Source organism: Coffea arabica, chromosome 10e, assembly GCF_036785885.1.
Source record: "Coffea arabica cultivar ET-39 chromosome 10e, Coffea Arabica ET-39 HiFi, whole genome shotgun sequence".
Lineage (NCBI taxonomy): Eukaryota > Viridiplantae > Streptophyta > Magnoliopsida > Gentianales > Rubiaceae > Coffea > Coffea arabica.
The window spans coordinates 5831804-5857273 of record NC_092328.1 but is presented as its reverse complement, the minus strand read 5'-3'; the positions used below and the strand labels follow the sequence as shown (position 1 = coordinate 5857273).

The 25470-nt window shown below is 36.9% G+C and overlaps 3 protein-coding genes across 4 annotated transcripts; 2 read left to right on the top strand and 1 right to left on the bottom strand.

The window, feature by feature from the left end:
* Positions 1 to 8610, top strand: LOC113712801 (lysine-specific demethylase JMJ21). Its single transcript, XM_027236383.2, has 16 exons — positions 1 to 325; positions 938 to 1048; positions 1156 to 1211; positions 1293 to 1435; positions 1885 to 2082; positions 2157 to 2356; positions 3214 to 3313; positions 3444 to 3980; positions 4406 to 4528; positions 5080 to 5160; positions 5256 to 5590; positions 5709 to 5966; positions 6720 to 6804; positions 6950 to 7166; positions 7944 to 8097; positions 8419 to 8610. Exons 1-16 carry the CDS (start codon positions 132 to 134, stop codon positions 8558 to 8560), a joined length of 2934 nt encoding a protein of 977 aa, XP_027092184.2. The 5' UTR covers positions 1 to 131; the 3' UTR covers positions 8561 to 8610.
* Positions 8611 to 14045: 5435 nt separating this feature from the next.
* Positions 14046 to 15673, top strand: LOC113712014 (purine permease 1). Its single transcript, XM_027235291.2, has 2 exons — positions 14046 to 14924; positions 15032 to 15673. The coding sequence occupies exons 1-2, from the start codon at positions 14178 to 14180 to the stop codon at positions 15362 to 15364; spliced, it is 1080 nt and encodes a 359-aa protein (XP_027091092.1). The 5' UTR covers positions 14046 to 14177; the 3' UTR covers positions 15365 to 15673.
* Positions 15674 to 18705: 3032 nt separating this feature from the next.
* On the bottom strand, positions 18706 to 23467 carry LOC113712749 (serine/threonine-protein kinase SAPK2). Of its 2 annotated transcripts, none has more exons than XM_027236300.2 (9): positions 22944 to 23467; positions 22754 to 22828; positions 22066 to 22167; positions 20251 to 20304; positions 20069 to 20161; positions 19888 to 19980; positions 19686 to 19790; positions 19479 to 19577; positions 18706 to 19098 (listed from the first exon to the last, which is right to left on the bottom strand). In XM_027236300.2, exons 1-9 carry the CDS (start codon positions 23061 to 23063, stop codon positions 18829 to 18831), a joined length of 1011 nt encoding a protein of 336 aa, XP_027092101.1. In that variant the 5' UTR covers positions 23064 to 23467; the 3' UTR covers positions 18706 to 18828. The 2 variants fall into 2 exon arrangements, with proteins under 2 accessions (XP_027092101.1, XP_071923854.1); XM_072067753.1 differs by having other exon boundaries at positions 19479 to 19613; positions 22944 to 23208.
* Positions 23468 to 25470: the final 2003 nt, after the last annotated feature.

Here is a 25470-nt window from a genome sequence, read left to right as displayed (position 1 = left end):
TAACGCGCCACAACGGTTGCAACACTTTCTGCATATTTACGCAGACCGAAGGATTCCCAAACTCCACAGAGGCTTTTGTAATTTGAATTCTGCTACCATTTCAATTCGGTTGGAAATTTTCTTATCTGGCTATGAATCCGATGGACATGGACGAAGCTCGCGAGTCGCAATTTCAACCAGCAGCTTCAGTTCCAGCGGCGGCGGTGCCCGAGGATCGGAGGTTTCAGGCGCTGGGAGACCTCCGTTTCCTTCCCGACGAAACTCTCTCCGCGATTTTAACTTATCTTTCTCCTCGCGACATCGGCCGCCTCTCCTGTGTCAGCAGGTTTATTCAATTCTCCATAAGTTGTCCGCCTTTTCATCAATTATTGTTTCGTTAGATTCTGTCTGGAAGTGTAATGGGTTGGGTCATATTTCATTTCATTGCAATCGGATTGTGGTTTTTGGCTTTCCCTAAAGTATTCCGAGCTTGGAGCTATATTAGTTTGTAATTATGTTATCTTCTTTGAATAAATGAAAAGTTGAGTTTGAATGTAATTTGAAACCGTAGGTGGAAATAAAATTGTTTGGCCACAATTCCTGAGGAAGATTGGTTTAAACATTTTAGACAAAATGAAAGTGCTAATATGCAGCAGTTAAATGTTGATTATGCATCTCAAACGGTTTGGTTTTGCTGCCCGCCTATTCAAAATTGACTATTTTCCCTCGATGTTCAGCTGAATTTTTTTTTTTTTTAAAAAAAAACTCGTATTTGTAAACACTATAGATTGAATAGGGAAATGCACGAAAAATAAGGAGATTATATCTTGTTATGCTCATGTTCAGTTTTTATTGCCCTTTTCTGGATCCAAGGTCAGCTGGCTCTTTGCTGTGCAGTTGGCTTGCATTTTTTTTTTTAATCGCACTTGCCTGAATTATTATTATTTTTCATGTGCAGTGTGATGTATATTTTTTGCAATGAGGAGCCATTATGGATGACTCTTTGCCTTAAAAATGTGAATCGTCAGCTTGAGTATAAAGGCTCCTGGAAGAGAACCACTCTTCATCAGTATGATTTCAGAGTTTATTCCCGTTGAACTTGTATATTTTGTTTCACCTTGTTTCTGTTGTTGCACGAATCTGACAATTTCCATGTGTTCTCTTATTTTTCGGCAGATTGGATCTTTTGACTGAATATGAAAAAACCCCAGCAAAGCAGCTGCATTTCAATGGTAATGATCCTGGTAGATGTTTGTTCTTTGATTAGTGATATGGTTCTGCATTTGCTTATGATGTTTCTTCCTATCCTCTAGGGTTTTACTCTCTGTTTCTTTATCGGAGGTTATATCGGTGCTACACCACATTGGATGGATTCTCTTTCGACAATGGAAATGTGGATAGAAAAAAGGACCTTTCTTTACAAGAGTTCTATGATGATTATGACGGGCAAAAACCAGTAAGTCATCACTTGGTCAGTTAGTATTTTGTTCCCTTGGTTTTTAAATAGTTAGCTGTGTTTCTGAGTGATGATACTCTTACTTTGAGCATCTACCTGAACTACAATTGGTCTTTGTGTTTCAGTGGTAAGGCCTCTATGATTCTGTAGAGTGAATCTTGGTCTTGTGGGGGACAGAAAATAGTTGGGTAGAGACGTTAATGCACGAAGGATTTGACTTTTCAAAATGGTTCACCGAATGGAGTTATTTGTAAAAGTTTTATGTGGAATTACTTGTTGATATTTCACTATACGTATCTAGAAATGAATAATGAGTATTTTATGTTTGTCTCCCTGTTTGTGGGAATCAAGTTGACAAACTTCCAACACTGGGCTAATAGAGGAAGAAAAGGGACCAGATTTTGGCTTCGTTACCTGTTCACTCTTGCTATCTTATACTTTTGTCACAGGTGCTAATTAGTGGTTTGGCTGATACTTGGCCAGCAAGAAATTCTTGGACGGTTGAACAGCTACTACAGAACTATGGAGACCTAGCATTTCGATTATCTCAGAGGAGTTCTCGGAAGGTTATGATGACCTTCAAGGATTATGTGTCATACACGCAGATTCAGCATGATGAGGACCCTCTCTACATTTTTTATGACAAGGTTCCTACAATATATGTGTTTTATTGCAGATTCTTTTTGGTTTTCTTGGTCACCTCTGATTACTGTTCGTGCAGTTTGGAGAAGTTGCACCTAAATTGCTGAAGGATTATAGTGTCCCGCACCTGTTCCAAGAAGACTTCTTTGACGTATTAGGTAGAGATGAACGACCACCCTTTAGATGGCTCATTATTGGGCCGGAGCGGTCTGGTGCCTCATGGCATGTTGATCCAGCTCTTACCAGTGCTTGGAATACTCTCCTATGCGGACGTAAAAGGTAATTCAAGACTGACCGCCCTATATTACTATGTCAGGAAAGAAGTCAATAAGATGAGACACATTTCTTTCATCACGAATGGCCCTTTCTGGCTCATCTTTGTTTAATGATGTAATAGCCTGCCCTTGGATTAATTACTAGTTTGGAAAGTTTAGTCGTTTCCATGCCAAAACAAAGAAGGCAGGGGGAAATTGGATGGTCAGTGGACTAAAGAGTCAAAGATTGAAGATTCAGGAGTCTTTATGTCCTCAATGTGATGAAGAGCAGTATCATGTCCTTTCTCTTACCTCAATCAAGCTCCTAGTAGCTTGAGGTTTATGCTTAAAATCTTCACAAAGATGATCTCTGTGAGCAATGCTAGCTTGTGGACCCATAGTTCCCAAAATGTAGAAACAAGATTAAGAAAATCAATCAAGTTAACACTGATGTACTTAGGAGCAGCGGCGCTATGATATTTACATACAAATGTCTTTTGGAATACTTTGGGTTGGTTTATTTGTCTCTCTCATTCGAAGTCAAGATGCATGCTAGGTAAGGTTGAAGTTCCTAACCAAATTGGGCTTTAGCTAGCTCAAGATTCCAATGGTTGAAGACGTTTAAATCGTTTATTTTTTCTTCTTTTCTCTTTTCTCGAAAAATAGATAAACTCCTAGTCCATCAAAATTTGGCCCAGATTTTAAATGGAAAGTTCTGGAAGATGTTTTTCTCAGCCACAAAGCAGCTTATTCTTTGTGGTGATGCATAACTGTCTCCTCCCCAAAATATGCAGTTACTTTGGTCCTGGTTGTGTTACTACTGCCACGTTATATTAATATTGTTTTGCTCTTAGAAGCTTATGTCTTACATTTTTTTAATAGGTGGGCCTTGTATCCTCCAGGAAAAGTACCTCTAGGAGTGACAGTACATGTAAACGAAGATGATGGTGATGTGAACATAGATACTCCATCATCCTTACAGGTAATTGAGGCAGAAATATAAAAATCTTCATGAACTAAGCCTGTGTTTTTCCCTTTCTTTCCCTAAATTGTTTACTTTTTCCATGCTGTTTCAAATAACCATTTTTCATTTTCTTTTTCACTTTATTCAGTGGTGGTTGGATTTTTATCCTCTTCTATCTGATGAAGACAAGCCAATTGAGTGTACTCAGCTTCCTGGTGAGACAATATTTGTCCCAAGTGGATGGTGGCATTGTGTGCTTAACTTGGAAACCAGTGTTGCTGTCACACAGAATTTTGTGAATTCCAAAAACTTTGAGTTTGTATGTCTAGATATGGCTCCTGGTTACAGACATAAAGGTCTCTGTCGTGCTGGAATTCTTGCTCTTGATGAAGGCAGTTTAGTGGATGTTAAAAATGACTCTTCATGTGAGGAAAATCATGTGAGCTGCTCAGACTTCATGAGGAAAGAAAAGGGAATGAAAACGCACCAGCCACCAGAGAGTGATAACCTAGAAAATGTGGAATTTGTTTATGACATTAAATTCTTATCGAGGTTTTTGGATCAAGAGAGGGACCACTATAACTCCGAATGGAGCTCAAGCAACGTCATTGGACAACGGAACATGAGAGGATGGCTGCAGAAGCTTTGGGTCAAGAGACCAGAACTTAGAGGCCTGATATGGAAGGTATTGGTTTGTTGTTAACTTCTTCATGATTAGAAGAGGTCTAGGGACTGAACAATTTTGTTTGTTTGATTGCATGAAGCAAACTCAATAACTTGTACTGCTTAAATGAACATTTTCTGGAGATGCTTTTTGAGTTCATTGTGGCTCAAGTATACAAGATATCTGACCCAGCCCGAAAATTGAAAGCTACCATCATAAAAGATAGCCCAAAGTACCATTGATAGTCCTACTAAAGTGACCTGCTTACAATAACTTTGTTTCCAGGCCATTAAATTGACGTTTGATTGTGTTTATCTGAGTGCCTGCCTCTATAAATTTCAAAATTTGTGCATGACATGGGTTGGATAGATGGTCAGATCAAGTCTTCTGAATTTTTATTTGTATTTTGAAAGCTAAATAACCTTCTTCTCTTTTAAATTGTCTAGGGAGCCTGTATTGCATTAAATGCTGGCAGATGGCATGATCGCTTGAGGGAAATATGTGCCTTTAATGACTTTCCTTTACCTACAGATGAAGAGAAGCTTCCTGTTGGGACGGGTAGCAATCCTGTAAGTAAAAGAAAGTTTGCTATGATCTAATTCGAAAGGCTGTTTTCATTAATATTTTATTTCTTTTGATCAAAGGAATGTACAGTTAATAACTGAAGGTTTCATTATCATGTATGACTCTTTTCATGTTAGCCTTACAACAGATTATATCTTTATGTGCTTTGATTCTGCGCATTACATTGACAGGACCTTGTTATCTTTAAACCACCTAGATTGGTTTATTGGGAAGGTTTGGAAATTTTTAAACTTAAGGGTACCCAATTTGATTGCAAAGAAATAACTTTTGTCCACAGAAATTGAGGTTATTATCTTTTCCTTTTCTGAAATCCAACTTGAAGTATTTGGTATTGGCTATTAATTAAGCATGTGTAAGCACACAGACACGTGAAAAGAAGTAGATCAGTATATTATAGCTTCTTCAAATATTCGAGTTAAAGAGGTGTGTAAAAACATGAATCCATATTTTTTATCCTTAAAAGTGATTGACTCCGTTCATTTGAAAATGCGATGACTTCATCAATTATATGGAACTCATTATTATTTTTTTATAGGTTTATCTGGTTGCTGAAAATGTGATAAAAATACTTGTTGAACGAGGGCTTGAAGCTTCTCTTTATGCTTTAGGCACCGAGGTATTATGTTAGTGTCCTTGATTTTGTTTGCCAAGAAACTTTGTCTTTTTTTTTTGGGGGGGTTACGTTCTTACTCTCTCTCTTGCTTTCAACAGCTTCAGTTTTATAATCTACTAGATCAAGTTAACTCTCCCTTGAAGGATCACATTCCTGTTGTTCTGGCTAGCGGGATTCTTTTTCTCAAAGATGGGTCGTGCCAAGTTATCCCTTGGGATGGCAAAGGGGTCCCTGCTGAGTTGAATGAAAACTTTAATATGGTTCCTGAAAACCATAATGAAGTTGATTATCCTTTTGGAATCTGGAACAAAAAGCAATTTGAATATCACAAAGTCAGGCTGTCATTGCTTGAATCAGGAAATCCTGAAGGATGCTCAACTGTGTGGCCCTATATAGTGTTAAAAAGATGCAGAGGGAAGATATTTGCCGACCTGTGAGTAATTAACATTGTTTATCCAGTTAAAATTAATGTTAGTCAGAGGGTGGCTTGGTGTATCGGTCATGGAAATGTCTGGTTTCTAGTTCTGAATCATTTTGGCTTTTCCTTGCAGAAGAGAGAGCCTCTCATGGAATGACATGCTAAACTTGGCTACCTTTCTGGGGGAACAGCTGCGCAACCTTCATACTCTACCTTATCCATCTTTTAATGTTTCAAATTTGCTAGTTAGTGAACAGAGAACAGAGCTTCCTCTGGGCAATGGCTTTCTGGATGATACTGCAGAAAAAACTAGCTTTTCTCCAGAACTTAGTACATATATAAAGACTTTAAACAAGAAGAAAGAGGATATATCTAGCCGTTTGACTAAGTGGTACACCATCTTATTCATTAACAGGCTTTCTAAGTATTACTAATCGAAGTATCATTTATTTGGGTGGCCATAAGTTGATCATCATCTGCTTATAAGTTATAATGCATATGCATGTTGCTTTATGTATTTTCATGCAATGAGCTTTTTCTGATTTAAAAGTCAGGTCTTTAACATGTGCAATAAGTGCCATTACCAAATGGTCTCGTAGTTGAATGATGCCTTTTATTGTCCTTAGATTCAGGTAATTCAGTGACCACAGAATCAATACAAAGATGAATGGCCTTGTTACACTTATTCTTTTGGAAGTGTTAATTGAGGATTCCATCATCCAAGGACTTTGATGTATGGCTTGGCATATTTTGTACTTGTAATCACTTTCAGAGTCTACATCTTTTGGGGTTCTTTTTCTTCTTTTGGGTATCTTTCACGATTATCATAATATAAGAAGATAGAGACTAGAAAAGATCTTCTGGATAGATATCTGCTAAGCTCATACTTGCATCTCTGGAGAGAGAAAATTTCTTAAATGATTGAGAAAGGAGTTGCTTTCATCTCCATGCATGGTTTAATTCCAATAAAACTTTTTTTGGTTGCATGCTTTTGCTCTTTGCAGTTTCTTATTGTTGTCTTCACCGATAGACAAAGGCACGCTTGTACTTTTTACTTATTTCTTGATAGTTTGACCCCATACATTGCATTTACATAATTCTATGTAATGTTTCATGAGTAAACTCATTTTTATTCGATATGCAGGGGTGACCCAATTCCTGTAACACTCATTGACAAAGTTGGTGAATACATTCCGGAAGATTTTGAAAAGTTTTTCAATATGTTTGAGGTTGATCAATTATATCCTTCTATTTCCTCTGAGAGATGATGCATATTTTCATTCTGTCATTCATCTTCTTCTCTCTTGTTGTTGTGTTCCTCTTTTTAATTTAGTTATTAATCACTTTGGTTGTTTTGTACTTTTGCTTTCCTAGGATGACAAGAGTGTTGCTAAACCTTACACCTGGATACACGCGGATGTCATGGATGACAATATCCAAATGAAACCATGTAACTTGACCTCTTGCTTGGGAGAAAGTACTCATGATCCTAGTCCAGTAAATAATGGATGTGCGAACGACTATAATGGCAGTACCAAGAGCAATTCTTGGCGTCCTTGCCACATTATTGATTTCAGTGATCTTTCTTTAGGTGAGTACATGTACGTGTTTTTGAAGTACTTGGCATAGTTTCCCCTTTCCCTCCGTTAGCATCTCCCTCTCTCTCTCTCTCTCTAAACATTTCTCACAATCTTGCTGTTGAAGTAAAAGAATGTTGCAAAAACTCTACCAACTATTTTCTAGGTGATTTAATAGAACGCAGAGGTTGCAGCCCGATTTTCCTTTAAGGTTTACCATCCCTCCCCCTCCCAGATAAGGAGGGGGAGGGATGGTATACAATCACTTGGGTTTGGTCAAAGAAAATTTTATGAAGTCCACTTTAACGAACTTCCAATCATTATCTTCTCATTCAGTAACGTGTAGGGGGCATTGTGCTCTTATTTGGGTGTCTGCGACTCTTCCTCAATTTCAACCGCCAAATTATGCTCTGCTTTCTTTTTCTTGTTTTTTTTTTTTTTTTCTATTGTGTAGACATATTGTCACATTGAGTAATATTTCGTGTATTGCTTCCTTGGCTCCTAGGCTTTCATGTTTATCATTATAATATAAGATGTGGGTCACTTAAGATATCTAAATTCAAGTAATAGAAGCGCCTATTGCAAATATATGAACTTTGTAAAAAGGATTCAAGCCGCCTTCTGCAGAAATGTATTTAATCATTGGTCTAAGCAACAAGCAATGAGTTCTTGTACAAGATGACAATGAAATAAGAAAATTGGTCATTGCAAGCTTAGCTTTTTAGCGGAAAGATTGCAGACTGTAAGTCTGTGCATTATAAGTATTCAAACTAACTCTGTTTTCTTTGTAGGACATCCAATTTGTGATCTGATACCAGTACATGTAGATGTCTTTAGAGGAGATTCCCGTCTCTTGAAGCAATTCCTTGAAAGCTATAAACTTCCAATAGTTGGGAGAAAATCAGCAGAGAATAGTAGGTTTGGGCGAGCATCATATTTGACAATGTGAGTTAATATCTGCTCACATGCTTTTTTTTTTTCCACAGTTTTCTTTCTAAACAGTTTTTTTTTCACCATCTTTTGTTTTTTTTTTTTTTTTTTTTAAAAAATTTTGCTTCATTGGATATGCAACTTATTTTCTTTTTCATTTTGGTCGTAGGTAAGAATTTTCATTTTCAGAATCTTGTGGATCCTTCTTATTCAGCCTATTGTTAATACAATTAATTTCTCCATGATTGCTTTAATGTCTGAAAAAAAGAAAAACAACACAATTGTTTTTGATCACTACTCTTGAGGCATAATTGGATGTTTTTGACTTGTAAACAGGTGTCTCTGCATTCTGCATGATGAGAATGTTGTAGGTGCTATTTTCAGTTTATGGAAAGAACTCAGGCAGGCAAAATCTTGGGAGGAAGTTGAGGAGAAAGTGTGGGGAGATTTGAATAATTACACGGGCTTTGATGATTAATGCTTCTTTGATCCTCAGGTTTGGAGAACCTGTATAAACTCTTTAGCGGCACTTCTCTAACTTCAAAGTAAGCCATTGACAGACTTCTGCTTATTTCACGTATCCTGTTCATTTGATCAATTCTTTCCTGATTATTAACGCCAGCCATGATAGTATCTGTCGGCAGTAGAACATTACTTTCTTTGCAACTGTTGTGAACATTGATTATTGTATTAATAGAAGAAAACACAAGTCGTATATCAGGATGCCTTCTTTGAGCTTTAGTTTCTTGATCTCCTTGCTAGTGGATGCTTTTATCTTTCACAGCTTTCTAGCCTATCCATGTTTAATGCGCTGGACCGCAGTTAAGCATGGACCGTGGATGAGAATTAGTGTTTTCAACGACAATAATTTGGGTTTGATCGGTGTAGCACCATAGGAGATTTATGTCCCGGAAAGATTTGAAGGTCCTCTTGTCAAGATAAGGGCCTCTTATGCCATCAATAATTCACTGGCCTGCCTTATTCAGTACAAAGAGACAATTCTTCAACAAACTTTCCATTATCTGTAACATGACTTTACGTAAGGTACTGTGAATATAGCTGCTTTAAAATTTGTCTCACAAAGCAACGTTGTTTAGTGACTCAGAAGAGAAAAGTGCAGTGACTGTTACCTCTTGTTGGTGATGCTGTAGAGGACAAATAGAGTACCAGTTTTAGGGCGGCACGCAAAGGCCCATTCAGCTCTATATACAGAGTCCTATAAGTGATGTTTATGTTGCCAATATTTTGGGTATCGGTAGAGTTAATATTATTGCTTTTTGCAAGGCCCATACATACAGGAGCTTTTATGTCCACCACTTGACTTCTAGGATCGAAATTCGCTTTAACTTTAATAATGAAAGCTATAATCTTTTGCTTTTTGGTTTGATGAGGATAACAGAGGATTTGCCTTCCGCGTACCGTTATTTTGGACCGTAATAATTAGGAGATGCTCTGTCTGCTTCTTGGGCAGCTACTTTATTCATTTATGAATTTCACTTTCTACCACAAAAAAAAAAAAAAAAAAAAACTGGTCCATGCTTGTCTATAAAAGTCGAAGGGATGATGGATATATCAATTCAAATCGTATACATGTAAACTGAAGATTCATAAAACACTAGGGCTAAAAGGCAAAAGGGCCTCATCTTTGATTTCGCCGGTTTTGTGACGCGTCCAATTCCCTAACTTTTGATATCAAGCAGGTCAAGGTACTCTTTAACCAAAAGAAGGCATAATTGTTGTTTGCTTTTTCCTTTCTATGGGAAAGTAAAATAATTGAGCCAGTCAGCTAGCATGGAAAGTACTACTGAATCCCTCATCTTGAAAGACTTTCTCATGCATTATTATTATGTTTCAAAAAAGGAAAAAAAAAAAAGAAAAAGGGAAAGACTCTCTCATACATACATACGTAGCACATACTAGCAAAAAGGCATCGTGTCTAACTTCTCACGAAACAGATAAAACAAATTCTACCAAAATTGTTGTCGAAATTCATAAAATGGCCATAAAAAATTTGTAACGTGCATCCGTGAGTTGTGCAGACCAAACATCTTTGAAATTACCCCTCCATGTATCCACCGGTAACTAGCCCCTCGGGGTCAGCTCAGCCGGTGAATCCTCGGGGGTATTCCTTGTGGGGCGCGGTTTGACTATGGCTTCACATATCGCCTGAGTGCTTTTGGGGGGCGGGGTACTCCAGGTCCAGGAAGATTAGTCTGGTCCAGGAAGATTAGTCTGGTAAAATTGGGATACTCCTTGAGTTGACCCCAAAAAAAAAAAGAAAGTATCCACCGGTAACCTTTCTTTTTTTTTCATACTTTCTCTCTTTAATTCGCTCAGTTTTTCGTACTCTTTAATCAGTCTTAAATTGTTAGTACTAGCCACTAATAGTGGAGTAAATTTTTAAATAGTGGTGAATTTATGAATGTCATACGTATATGGGTTGTTTAATTGTCCTTCATTTGTAAAGTACTTACTTTTGTTGTTTAGAATTGTCTCTATTGTTTTTGGGACTTGTTCGCTATTCTTTGGATGGAGTTTTACATCTTTAAACAATATTGAAGGGCTTTTTATTAAAAAAAAAATTTAGACTTTATATTCAATAGTTTAGATGTTTCCATACAATGATGCCAAATGCTCATTAACTATGCCTTGACCCAATTTTCATAGTAAAATTAAATTGTTGGAAAAATGTAAATTATTGATGTTTATGTCATTGAAACAACAATGCGCAGGGATGGAGCGTTGCAGAAAATTTTTTTTTTCCTAGTACCAAAACACTTGACCTTTTTATTTGGTTGGGTGCGGATGCACTTCCCTATCAAGCAAGCTTGTGGTGGAATTGCAGATTTGCACATCTATCCTCTCGACTTCTTGACATGTCTTTTTTTTTTTTTGTCCTTGATAGGTCTATTTGAAACTGTTTTCATTCAAGAAATCCATATCTTTTTTTTTTTTTAAAGTGTGGACAGAGTACTTAAATCCAACGAATTTACATAAAACTTGGGTTGTTAAGTCTACTTGCCCAAGTGCAACTTGGGGCCGACTATCTTGGCGGCATTAGGGGTGTACGCGAGCCAAGCTACTCGCGAGTAGCTTGGTCAACGACTTGGCTCGAACTCGGGTTGACCGAGTTCGAGCCGAGTTTCGAGTAGCTCGAATGAAAATCGAGTCGAGTTTCGAGTAAAAAATCCTCGGCTCGAGACTCGTCGAGCTACTCGTCGAGCCGGGGTTATTTAAATAATATATTTATAATTTAAATAATATATATGTATTATAATTATAAAATGACCATTATAGGTATAAGTTATATGGAATTTACAAAATACCCTTCGTTATCGAGCCTTATCGAGTCGAGTTTCGAGTTACTCGCGAGTACATCGAGTCGAGTTTCGAGTATCAATTTTTTTGACTCGATCGAGCTCGAGCTCGGATATATGAGTCGAGTCGAGCTCGAGTATAGCACTACTCGAGCTCGACTCGGCTCGATTACATCTCTAGGCGGCATAACATCCTGCCTCCTGGCAAGAAAGGGGAAGGAAATTGAGGCTGGGACCATTCATGTGGCTAGCCAAAAAAATCTCATCAAAAGGGTCGTATTTTTTATTTTGGAATGTCTCAAAATATTTAGGAAAGTCAGAACTTTTTTTAATCTCTTTTTTCAATATAATCCCTTCATTTAATCACAGGTATATTGTTATTTAAATTTAAATTTTGAATTTGTAAAGGTAAATTTGAAAAGATAAATACAAATATTACAACCGAATCACTATTTTAAAAAAGTTGAATTCCAGAAACATGATAAATAAATTGGGACAAAGAAGCAGCTTCCATCAAGTTCTAGAATGATAATAGAACATGGTCATTTTTTTTTTTTTTGGTTTTTTAGGCTAACATGGTCAAATTTGCTCTTCCAAAGAATTGAAATTGGTCTGCCTTGTTCCTCATTTAAAAAAATGATGAACATGTGCAGTTTAGTGTGTGGTGTGCAGTTGTTTGACTCCATTACATTCCAAATTTAGTCCACGCGGTACATACGTAATTAATACAAGTACAACGTTCAATTTAGGAAGTATCCATGAATAGGGATGGCAATGCGGCGGCACCCGCCCCGCTAGGGGCTAATGGCGAGGGGGTTGGGGCGGGGGAAATTTTTTCCCCCCATTTAGAAACGGGGCGGGGGCGGGGGAGTGTACCCCTACTCCGCCACTCGCTTTAAAAAAATAAATATATAAAGTATATATGTATATAATTATATATATAATATATAATTTAATTAGTTACAAACTTATGATAATGATATTATTAGTTATATGTATTATATAATATCTATTAGTATATATAATATAATTGATATTATTAATTATACTAATAATTATATATGTGTACTAATACAAATTATTAATTGGTTATACTAAATTTATATTTATACTAAATTCCTAATTACACTTAATACAATAATATTTTTTTCTTAAAAAAAGCACAAGCACAATAATGAAATAGTGATTGTATTTGTGTCAAAAGTGAAAACTTGACTACTTTAGTTATATTTATTTCATCATGTTGGATTGTATTCAAATAATTTTTGTTTGATTGTTTTTATAAGTTTAAATTGTAAAATTACAATGAATAATATTTTGATGATATGTTGATATTTTAGTATTTGATTATTTGCTAAAATTTAACCATAATAAAATTATATAACAAATTTTTATTAGTCCCGCGGGGACACCCGTGGGGGAAGTGGGGCGGGGGGAGCGGGGGACGGGGGATGGGGCGGGGGCGGGGAGAGTTTGTAGGCAGCGGAGCGAGGGATGGGGAGGGGTCCCCCGTCCCAACCCCGCCCCGTTGCCATCCCTATCCTTGAAGATAAAATAAACTCGCTTTTTGGTCCGAATCACAGATTATAACTTGACACTAAGGTACAACACTAATTTAGCAGAGTTTAAAACCCAGATCTATTTAATAAGAATTAACCTTTTATGCATTGGCAGGGAAAGTGTAGTATTTTTTTACACTAACAACTATAGATGTATGCCAAATATGTATGATTTAAATTTCAAATTTAAATTTCTATTATGTGATATAATCTAAATCTGTTAATATAAAAAAAATTATACCCTAATAATGTATAAAAAAAAAAACTTACTCGTTTAATAAAAAAGTGTCAAACATATGGCTAAGTCACTATATAATATGGGTGTGTTTGGATATCTCATTTTTTTTAAAATAATATTTTGCTTGTATCATAAATATATTTTCGAACTCATATTTTTATCTCACATACATCGCATCATAAAAAATACTACAGTAATTATTTCTAATAATACTCTAGGATAGTTAAAACGTTTAACACAGACCAGAAAACAAATTTAAAATATTTGTTTTGTGGTGAAACTGAGATTCAAATCTCACTATATATATGTCAGTTTCTTCTTGCTCATTAATTTGTAGTACCATTGAGTTGCTGTTTCCATCATCTGTAAGTTAGTTTGCCCAATGCAACGTATTTATGTATTATTTTCCCTATGGTTGGTTTCTTGCAATCTTATCAGAAAATAGCGTACCAACGAAAGGCATTTTATTTTGAGAAGAGGAACCACCCGGAAAGAGGCTAAAAAGAATGTGCTACTTATTTATGAGCGACTCATGTTTAACGTTTTCGGATACGAGTGTCGTGCCATGCAATCAAGTCAAACGACAACGTCATGACTATAAATATGCGCGGCTTTCATGTCGAAAGCAGCCAGCATCCTATAAATAGAGACCAAATGCAGCGGTTTTGAGTCAGATTGCAGACCACGAGATCAGTCATACAAGCCAGCCTAGTAGGACTTGCATTATTCAATATTCAACAATTCTTTTGCTTAGGTGCTTCGAGCATCAATCTGCAATATTATTTGCCAGTTCCTTCTTTGTATAAAGTTAGCCTAAACTCCCGAATCTTGCTTTATCCTCTTCTTTTTTTTTGGTGACACTTTGATAATATCGTGCTACAAAGAAACAACAAACAGAGAACTCTTGCCTTTAATTTATAGATACTGCTAGTTTGCTACTCGCTCACTACTGGGCTGTGGCCAGACAAATTTATCAGAAGCATGGACATGGAGGCTGCAATTCAAGGTGGAAAGCACAATATGCTTAATAAGTTCAAGATTTGCATATCCATGAAGACTCTGATGGTTCTCTTCAACTGCATCTTATTGGCCATTGGCCAAGTTGGCGGTCCATTGCTTGTGAGAATTTACTTCTTGCATGGAGGGAAAAGAAAATGGCTCACTGCTTGGTTACTCACTGCTGGTTTTCCCTTGCTTATCCTCCCAATTAGCATCTCATATTTTAAAAATCGATCCAAGGCTTCGTCTCCAAAGTTTTTGGTCCCTCCTAGACTTGTCGCCGCTAGTGCCTTCTTGGGATTTCTTCTGGGCATAGATAGCTACTTGTACACCTTTGGCATGTCTTACCTCCCCGTTTCGGTTTCTTCCCTTCTGGGCTCGAGCCAACTTGCCTTCACGGCAATTTTCGCCTACTTTGTAGTTAAGCACAAATTCACTCACTATTCAATCAATGCGGTGGTTCTAATGACCTTTGGATCTGCTATTTTGGGACTACACATGAACGGGGATCGTCCCAGTGGCGAATCAAATGCCAATTACACGCTGGGATTTTTCATGACCCTTGGTGCTGCTGCTCTTCATGGATTTATAATGCCAGCATTCGAATACGCACAGAAGAAGGCTGAAGTTACCGTCACGTTCGACCTCTTCTTGCAAGTTCAGTTCCTTGTGTCGATGTTTGCCACCCTGTTCTGTACCATCCCCATGATAATCAACAAGGATTTTCAGGTACTACTCAGACAGAAAAATTAATACGTTTCTTTTTTGAGTGATTTGACTGGCTATAATTAACTCTTTCAGCACCTTAAACTGATCTCATTCTACTGATGATGCAGGCAATTCCACAAGAGGCTGCAGAATTTGAACTTGGACCAATGAAGTACTACACGATACTGGTAATGGCAGGGATTGCATTGCAGTGTATGATGATAGGGAGCACTGGGGTTATTTTCAGCTCTTCATCCCTCTTTGGGGGAATTGTGACTTCTCTTTTAGTACCAGTCCAACAGATATTTGCTGTTTTTTGCTTAGCGGAAAGCTTCAGTGGCGAAAAAGGGATGGCCTTGGCGATGTGCCTTTGGGGTTTTGCTTCCTACTTTTATGGAGAATACAAAGTAAACCAGAAGCAGCCAGACGTTAAACATGAGCCAGAGCATGAGGAAGTTTGAATTCTTCATGAAACTTTTTTGGCTCAAAAGATAATTAAAAAACAGAAGAAACTCAAGTTTCTCAGACTAGAATCGGCAGCCACTGTGGATAGATGCAAAGGTTCTGCCACTTAAATTTTGTACCTATCTTTAGAATTTAGAAGTATTAGTGCCACCATTACGACAAACTGAAGTGGAAATTTTTTTTATTTGATTGTGGTACAACCAAATGGCTTGGTTTAGCCAATAGGCACTATCTTTTATTCTCAAGAATCTCCAACGAATGCTCTCTTAAGATATGCAAGTACCATTTTCGTGTCTTGTCTGCAACTCTGCATAAGCATCTCATCCGGCTTCCCTCCCCCTCGAAGAAGGATTCTTGACATGTTGTCTTCACGAAAGACTATATCAAATTTTAGGTCGATGCCTCGATGGAGCCAACCGTCAATGCAAAAGCTAACAATATGTCAACTCAATCTGGGAGTAATACTTTCTTTTGCCGCAGATTCGTAAGAATACACCAGAGAAATTCTTAAAAACTATATATTGAAGACCTGCACTTTCAGAGTGCACCACATGCAAATTAGGCGTGATTAGCAAATTACATGTGAAAACTTTGTTTGTCATATGCAGCACCTTCGTATCGTTTGCTCAGAAACCACTCAACTCTAAAGTCAAATAGAATTGAATCATGTAATGAATGTAAAGAGATGGAATTATTCTGCATCTGTGATCCATTGTTTCTATCTTTAGAACTCAGAAGTAGTGCGACCCAAATATCCAATAGCTTAGTTCATCAAGAGGCTAAGGATTATATCATTGGTTTGTCAAGAATCTCACGGTAAAAGCTCTTACAACAAAATGGGCGCACACAACATAGTGCTATCTGAATGGTCTTTGGTGCATGATTTTGTTCTTGGTGGAACATGATGATTTTCTCACATACATGTTATTGGTTTCCACCAAGTTTAACTATCAGTTTTTGGGATACTGGAGCAGACTATCACATCAAATCTTCAGCAAGCCTTATCTGCTATGGAATATACTTAGGTTTTACACACAAATAGTTTTTGGGTTAATGGAGCAGACCATCACATGATTGGCAAACCAGGTTTAGGACGAAAAAGTGATGTTGAAATTAATAAAAATCCAAAACCCAGTTAGTCTTGAAACTATTCCTATGAAATTTCCATCCACATTGCATAATTTGACAATGATGATTTCAGGAAGCAGAGAACTCAATATTTATCAAGGACTAGAATATTAAGTTCAAGAAAACTGAAGGCGTGGTTCTTTAGTGGGTGACGCCTTTATCCCTTTTTCTTCCCTCCCAGCATTAAGTTCAGTTTTAGTCATCAGTCCTCCCTCATCACCCATCTTCAAATCACAGAAAGCTCGAGGCTTCAAGCCTTTAGCTGCAAAAATTGCATGTCAGAATTCAAGGAAATTTTTGTTGGAACAAATAACCTTTATCCTGAGCTTCAAAATTTGGTAACTTGTTAGGTCTTTCAGCTTGTAGTTTAATCTTCTTGAAGTACTTGTATAGAAAGCCATATATGTGACATATTTTATGAGAATCTTCTAGTATCTAGGTAAACTTAAGGCTGAATTGCCTATCAGTCCAAGTTTACAACTTCTGTGATTTTCTTTTGGGCAGACGCAGAACTTCAGCTGTTGTTTATTGAGCTGGAAATTTGGTCTGACACTTGAATCAAGGAGCAGCCTTGATTTGATTGGCCGCATTAACTATACGATTTTAATTGAATTCATCAGCTGCCAATTCTACTAAGGCTGCCATAATGCAAACTAATACAAGTTTGCTTCTCTTCGTATTTAAAGGCTAGAGGGGCACAAACGGTTGCCCAACACAGCCATTCATTTAGAGTATAATATTTTTTTTAAAACAAATTATAATTCTTCACATACTATTTGTATAACTTTGTAAAAATCATCATGTTATTTTAAAATAGTGTATCTGCGCACGTTAATTACTTTAATGGCTTGTTTTAAATTATACGTTTCGAAAATTTACAATGTTGGCTAAATACTGATCATAAATCATTTGAATGATTGTATTTGACAACCATCCGACTCTTTCCGGCAAGAGTAGTGTTATTTAACCCCTCCCTCCCAATATATATATATATATGTGTGTGTGTATGTATGTATATGTGTGTGTGTATCATCCACGCTTTCATGTTCTCCCAGTCTTAAAGGAGCAATCTGGACTTATTGACTGTGTGTGTGTGTGTGTCTATATATATATATATATATATATATATATATATATAGCATCCTTTCTGAGTGAGAAGTTAATGCGTGGTTTCCGGAGTTACCAACGCCTTCAGCAGTGCATTTGGATGTTGATGTTTCCCACGGATTCATTACAGGTCGAAAAGGTTATATGAATTGGTATGTCGTACAATATACTTTCATTAGTGAGAGCTACGCCAGAAAATCACTCAAAGGCAGGTATGTCAGAGATGAAACAAGACATGCAACAATGGGTAAAGCGGATCCACATCGGTTCTTGGGGGGGTTCTTGGGGGGGTTGGGTTGGGTAGATATAAGTCTCTTGGGAGGCCTTCAAAAGTTGCCGGCTTTTGGAGGTTCTTCTGGGGTTTAGGTTTGTAAAAACCGTAACTCTAACTTCGGTTAGAAAAGGTCAAGAGAAGTAAAGCGGATCTCCACCAAACAGGTACAACGACAGGTTCTGCATGTAAACTCATCATTTCATGGCAACTGAAAACCAAGCAAAATGCTAATCGGGTTCCACAGATTATGTAACAAAGTGTTGCAATCTTTTCCAAAAGTTCTCTCAAGCCCTGCTTGATTTTGCTTGTATGGTTTCACGCCATCTCTGCTATTGTCCACAAAAAGCTTCTATTCATCCAGCACTACATTTTTAAGGGCTAAGCAGCTCCAGCTGCCAAACCCTACTCCATCCCAATAGAAAATTTTGAGATTAATGCACTTTCCTTTTGAAGCTTATCTTAGTCCTCCGATTTCGGGAAAAACTATTATACTACTATAGGAGGAATACTGTATGTGTGACAAATATTCAAGCAAGTCCCGTTTACTGGATGATATTTTTCGGACAAGAGTTGAGGGAAATGAAAGCATTACTCATGCTCTTGTCTGACTAAGATGGTTATGAGAAAAGAAAAAAAAAAATTCAATCTAAGATGGTTGATACTTGTAATGGATATCAAGAGAAGGATATTGGGTCCTGTAAACTAGTCAACTGCAACAACTTGATTTCGTGACCAGTTAATAATGACCCTAATGTTCCAACGGAAAGCTTATAACACTTTGTTCAATCGGGTTCCAGCCTTTAAAGCACAGATAAAACGATCACAGCGTCAGTAAAGCATAGCGGAGCAGTCTCGTTGCATTTCTTTCGATACAATGCCCACAACAAACACATGTCAGTGACAACAGGAGGATTTTACATCTAATTACAGTACATGCTTTTTCACACAGCCTCAGATGGAGCAGACAAAGTCACCGCTTGCTTCTGTGTCTTCTTCAAGGTCAGCATCATCCAAGTCATCAAGGTCCATGCTGCCAAGAGATAGCAGGCCAGCCTTGGCTACCTCAAGTTTTCTTGCCTCTTGTGTTATTGCCAACACTTCTTCAATGCTTTGCGCTGGGGTATTTATATCATTGCTTTGCAAGCTTCCAGCTTCCATTACTTCTACAGGCAAGTTTTGCAAGAACCAAGGGTGTCTCTTTATTTCTGCAATGTTTATTCTCTGCAACAGATGCATGAATTTACATTTAAGAGTTTTGTTATAGACTATCCAGAATCATACTGAACCAAGACACTGGAAAGGAAAATAAATCCAAGAATATCCTCTAGAAGAAACTTTAATTGCATGATCCATCTATAGTTGTCAGTTATTCCTGACATAACTTTTCAAAGGAAACTATTATCAGATAGAAATATCTATGTCCAATCATGGACCCTGTCTCGTGACTCAATTTTGCACCACAGGACAATAATTAGTGGACAGGAGACCCAATACTTAACGTTGTCAGCATCCTTAGATGCCTTGTTGTTCAGTTGGTTATCAAAATTTTAAAGCATTTATCATCAATGAGTCGTTATTTCGATAAAAGGAAGGTATGTTACCTTTTCAGGGTTGGCCACAAAAATCCGAGATAAAAGATGTCGACACTCAACAGAAATACGGACATAGTCAGGAATTGAGTAATGGACAGTGAGTATCCTCTGCTCGCAAATCACGAATCCATCAGAATACTGAAACTAATGTGCAATTGTATACATAACTGGATTAATTTTCTCTCGGGGACGGGCTGATTTAATGCAGTTACTCACCATTATAGTCTTCCTAAAATTTTTTGGATCAGTGGGATCTTCAAAAGGATAAGCTCCAACAAGCATCACATATAACGTGACTCCACATGACCAAACATCTGCGAGCTACAGTGCCCCTTAATTAGCTGAAGGAGGAGAGCATAAAGCAAAACAACAAAATAATGCAATGGTAATGGAGACAAAAAGTGATTTAGCATAGCACCTTCCCATCATATTCTTTTTTAGAGAGCACCTCAGGTGCAATGTAAGCTGGTGTTCCTACAGTTGACTTTGGCTGAGAATGAAACACTGCTGACTGCAAACAAGCCAATGAAATAGAAACAAAAATACATCAATACTTTCCATTGGAAAAAAACTTATCAATTCCATAGATTCTTACTTACCTTGGAGTACCCAAAGTCACATATCTTCACCCGTGGGGCTATACTTCCATCAAGTAGTGTATTTTCCAGCTTAAGATCTCTATGACATATTTGCTTCAAGACAAGCACAAGATTTTCTCATATTAGAGAGTCACACAGTTCTGGTTGCAGTACAACAAACAAGAAACGACAGTAGCTGATACCATTGAATGACAGTAGCTAACACCTGATATCAGTTGTTGAAAGAAAAACCTTGCCTGGAATAAATGAAAGAAACAACCAAAGAATCAGTGATTCAGTTAGAGGATGTGCAACAATGAAACTGGGCACTTGGTACCAATAGACATTAAGATGCATCAGAAAAGGATATTCACAATGTAGAAGTTAAAACTTTTCCAGTAAAATTTATAACTTCCACTCCACTAGTTGTCTCAGATGGAAGCTAAAAATTCTGATAGTCGTAGCCAGAGTGTTTGGGCATAATTGCTTTGTCATAGTAATGCTATGATAGATAGGCTTCAGACCGCAAACAATTTTGATAAACTTTTTGGCTTTACTGTTGGATAAGGAACACTACTAGACCAAATACTGGTGGTGACTACTTTTTGTTATTTGTTTATTTATTTATTTTTTTAAGGCAAGTGATGGCTACTCTATCACATACAGATTTGCTTTAGAGTTTCACTTCTCACAAAGAGCATTTTTTGCAATTTTCATGAAATGACCACAAAAATAACAGAAATTGATCATATGGAAACACAGAGACACTTTCAGAAAAGAATCTTGGAGACTGATGCAAACTTTAGATTCACCACATTTGTAAAGCTGGTCAAACAGCTTGACAAATTATGCTTCAGCCCATGCCAAAATAAGATCAACTTTGATCCACTATTTTAGTCCATGTCATAAAGATCCTATGAACCAAGTATCACTAAATTAGGGCTCTGAAGAGCAAGTTCCCTGTCTACCATGAATAAGGGCATTTACAAAAGCAATAGGAGACACCAAGAAAACAATAAGTAGATTTGCCAAACTAGGAAAGGTAGTTTAAATTAAAAGGAGTGGTTACCAAGTGGGAACCTAACTGTGCCTATAAGACCATGACAGACACTCTGTTACATGCAACTTATTGGCAATAAACCTTGACTGTGGCAAGAAAAACAACAAAATGTTCTAGATACGCATCTCATCTCCTAAAAGACATAATGCAGGAAGTTGTGGTGAAACTCAAATTCCCTAAAACCAGGCAGGCTATCTTTAACAATCAAGCATGGAACATCACAAGAATGCCTGGAGGTCAAGCAGGCTTCAGCAACAAAGCTGCAGATTATATGATTTCCATCCCTCTTCTATCCTCCAATGTCAAATTCATAAAGGTTACACCCAGAACTGAGAAATCATGCAACATATTTCTATATCACATGTAATTGGAGAACCCTCTGTAGTAGAGCTTCAACTGCTTTAACGCACAAGTTGTCAGGAAAACAATCTTGAAAGAAAGTCTGAGAGAGACTGGCACTCACTACTCACTGTATATTAATTTGTTGTTTAAGGACAACCTACAGGGAAGGGCCACAAAACACAAAATTTATGATAATCGGTAACATCTTTTAATTTTCCAGCAAATTCGCAAGGATGGAAACAGTGAAAAATTCAGTGAGCTAGTTTTATTCACAAGATCTGTGCATAAGAACAAATTAAAGATTCTAGTACCACATTACCACTCCAACCAGTCTGTGCACTAACACCACTACATAATCCAACATAGCACATCTAAAATTTGTGAGGACCCCTCATGAAGGGATGCTAATACTGAACCAACTTCAGCAGATATGCCTACTCCGGTTGCCATGCTAAAGTTCAAGGCGACATTTTGTCTCCCATTTTCACTACTTCATACAAACGAAAACACCCAAATGCACAACCATTAGTAATTACTAATTAGAAGGCCAACACAAACTCCTCTGATAGTTGTGCACAAAATATATATAGATATTTCCACCAATATGTGTGGTTACCTCATCTTCATTGAACCTTCCAGCATTGCATATCCTCGCAAAGAGTTCTCCTCCTGCCGCATACTCCATTACTATAGCTAGATGGGTAGGAGTCAGCAGGACCTGCAAGATTGTAGGACCAATTTCACAATCAAATCGAAGGACATAAATCAGGGAAATGAATTGGAAATGAAAGCTACTAGTGACATCGAAACAAACAAAAAACTGATATAATTTCAATATAATAGTTGGCAATCCCATTGATCAGACTGCTTAATGAACTTCGGGACTCATTTAACAGCTTTCATTTATGATCTTTTAACTTATCAAATATTGTTGATCTGTTGCAAATTGTATATCATGAGGGACTACCATAAAGGCTGACTATTCAAATCTCAGATGATTTACCGGAGAACTGCTTATTCACTAGGTAATGAGCTCAAGTTCACAACTGAATGGCCAGATTTTGCCATTCATTGCACGCTAAAGAGTCCAGGAGTAAAGAACAAAAGCTCCACTTAAATTTGATTGCCATCCTTCAAGTCGTCAAAAAATCACTCTGAATTCATTCTACCACTACCTCTAACTACAAACATGGTACAACCAATGAAGTGACCATTTAAAGAAACTTGATTAAAGATTCCTTTGCAAACTAACAGAACTAGAAAATATTGCCGACAAACAAAGGAGAAAAAAAAAAAAAAAGAACCTCTTTGAAGCGGATTATATTGGGATGCTTCAATGATCTATGGTTCATAATCTCCCGCTGCACATGTTCATCAATCTGCCACCAAAGTCAGAAGATCGAAGGCTCATTTTTTTTGTCGAACCGAACCGAACCAAACCAAGAAAAATCCCAAGTGAAAAAAGAACCAGCAGAATTCACCAAAAGCACAAACCTTTTGGCCTCTTTCAATAAACTTAACAGCAAAGAGCTCTTTTGTCCATCTCTCTCTCACAAGCTTGGCTACACCAAAGTTACCCGATCCAATGTCCTTAACAATCTCATACTTTTCCATAATTCCACAAAATCCCAAGAACCCACTTTTACTTTTCTCTCAATGCAATAGTACCCCTATCAACCTCCTGACTTCACTAACAAAAAGCGGGCAGGTTTCAGGATTTGAGGTGATGAAATTTTTGAGAATATCTTTTCATTAGTCGGACAAGACTCTTGAGTTGCTTTGTACTCCAGTTAAACTGAAGTACACAAGAAACGACAAGCAAGCGTGTTGGCGAGGTTCTTGACTGCGGTTAAAAAACGAGGGTACGTGGAAGATGATGAGTAGCATTAGAGGAAGACTGTCAAAATCGAGTGGTAAAAAAAAGTGTCAGGGAAAGACTAAAGAGCGGTAAGGAACTAAGGATAAATGGGCAGAGGGGCCAAGGAGGGATATAGATATGCTGAAGTATTCGACAGCTTACTACTCAAGGACAGGGAATGATTGTTCACATGAAGGTTTCCATGTGAATTCTCCTCAATCTTTTCTTTTTCTTTTTTTTTTTCGAAACGGTGGAATTCTCCCCGATCGTTGACTTACCAATTTGCTGACTCTCTCCATTGGGCCGTCATTTTTGTGTGGTCCTTGATTTTCTTTGCTTTTCCTTTTTTGGACATGGACACGTGTATTTTCAAGTGCCAATTTATCAGGTTTCATGGATGACGACATGACTCTTCATGAATATATACCTCTCCTCGAGTTGCATTCTTACCTTAAAATGCCCAAGCACATTTGGGAACAAAATTCTTCTTGTACAGTTGTAACAAGGAAAATTCTTGATTGTTTAAATTTTACTTGTCCTGATTTCTTGGAATATTGTTCAAAAATTAAAAAAGTTCGAAAAATATAGTTGAAAAAAAAATGTGTTTCTTTATCTATGCCATCTTATTAGTTGATTTTTGCCAAAAAAAAAAAAAAAGTGTCTCGGATATTTTTTTATTAAAAAAGAGCATTTTCTAATAGAAGTATGGGGGACAAGTAAACTTTTTTGCCCACTAAGGAAAGTGATTGTAGTGATTTTGGGTGGGGGGCTTATTTCAAAGGGACCAGTTGGCAGTGCCTTGCATCATTTAACTCCAATTGCTAGAAGAGAACATCATTAACGTAAAACTCCATATCTTGATAATTAAATGATTTAAAAAAATAAAAGGGAAATAATTTGAAAGATTGGGAGGAATTAATTGTAGGGTTAATCACATTTTATCCCATTAAAGAATACCTCATTTTTCAGTTTACCCCTTAACCTTTAATTTTGTTCACTTAACTCCCTTTAGAATAAAATTATCCTTGCATTATTTTGACTTTTCATTTACCTTTTTTTCCTTTCTTTTATTTCTTTTTCTGTTTCTTCTTTATTTAATTCTTCCTCTTTCCCACAAAATTTTTCACCTTAATGATTGAAATTAAAAAAGAGGAATTACAGAGATCTATCTTCTCCTTAACTGATTTAAAAAAAATATTCAAACCACTTTCCTAAAATACAATTTTTTAGCCTTTCAATTCTTTTAATTTTGAATTTTCCTCTTTCCTTTCTAGTTTCTCATTTTATTCTCAAGAAAATATTTTAAAATGAAATTGTGACCTGATTAATAATCATCAATTGAAATTTGTGACACGTGGCATCATACAAAAAATAAAAATTAGTTTTTTATGCCTTTTAAACATTCACCCAAAAATATGCAATTACAAATTCAAAACAAAAATTTTTGTTGAGATGGAATTTCTATTGGGAAGGATGAAAGAGAGAATAAAGAGAAAAAGAAATAAAAGAAAGGAAAACAATTTCATTTTATGATATTTTCTTGAGAATAAAATGAGAAACTAGAAAGGAAAGAGGAAAACCCAAAATTAAAAGAATTGAAAGGCTAAAAAATTGTATTTTAGGAAAGTGATTTGAAAATTTTTTTAATCATTTAAGGAGAAGATAGATCTCTGCAATTCCTCTTTTTTAATTTCAATCATTAAGGTGAAAATTTTTGTGGGAAAGAGGAAGAATTAAATAAAGAAGAAACAGAAAAGGAAATAAAAGAAAGGAAAATAGGGTACATGAAAGTCAAAATAATGTAAGGGCAATTTTGTCCTAACGGGGTTAAATGAGCAAAATTAAAGGTTAGGGGGTAAACTGAAAAATGGAGTATTCTTTAAGGGGATAAAATGTGGTTAACCCTTAATTGTATACCCCTAAAAAAAATGAAGTTGAGGCTGAGTTGCTTGGGCTTGGGAATTTAGAACACATGTTCGGCCCTGTAGAACCTTGTTCTCAAAGTGGCCCAGTTATCATTGGGCAAAATGGGTGTACAGATAGATCCATTGGCATTGACGGAGCAGGACACTTCCAGATTGTGGGCCTTTGCACCTAAAATCATGTTCCTCATCCAGTTTATACCAAATTTGGCCTGCTAGTGTTGTCGCCACCCACGGACCC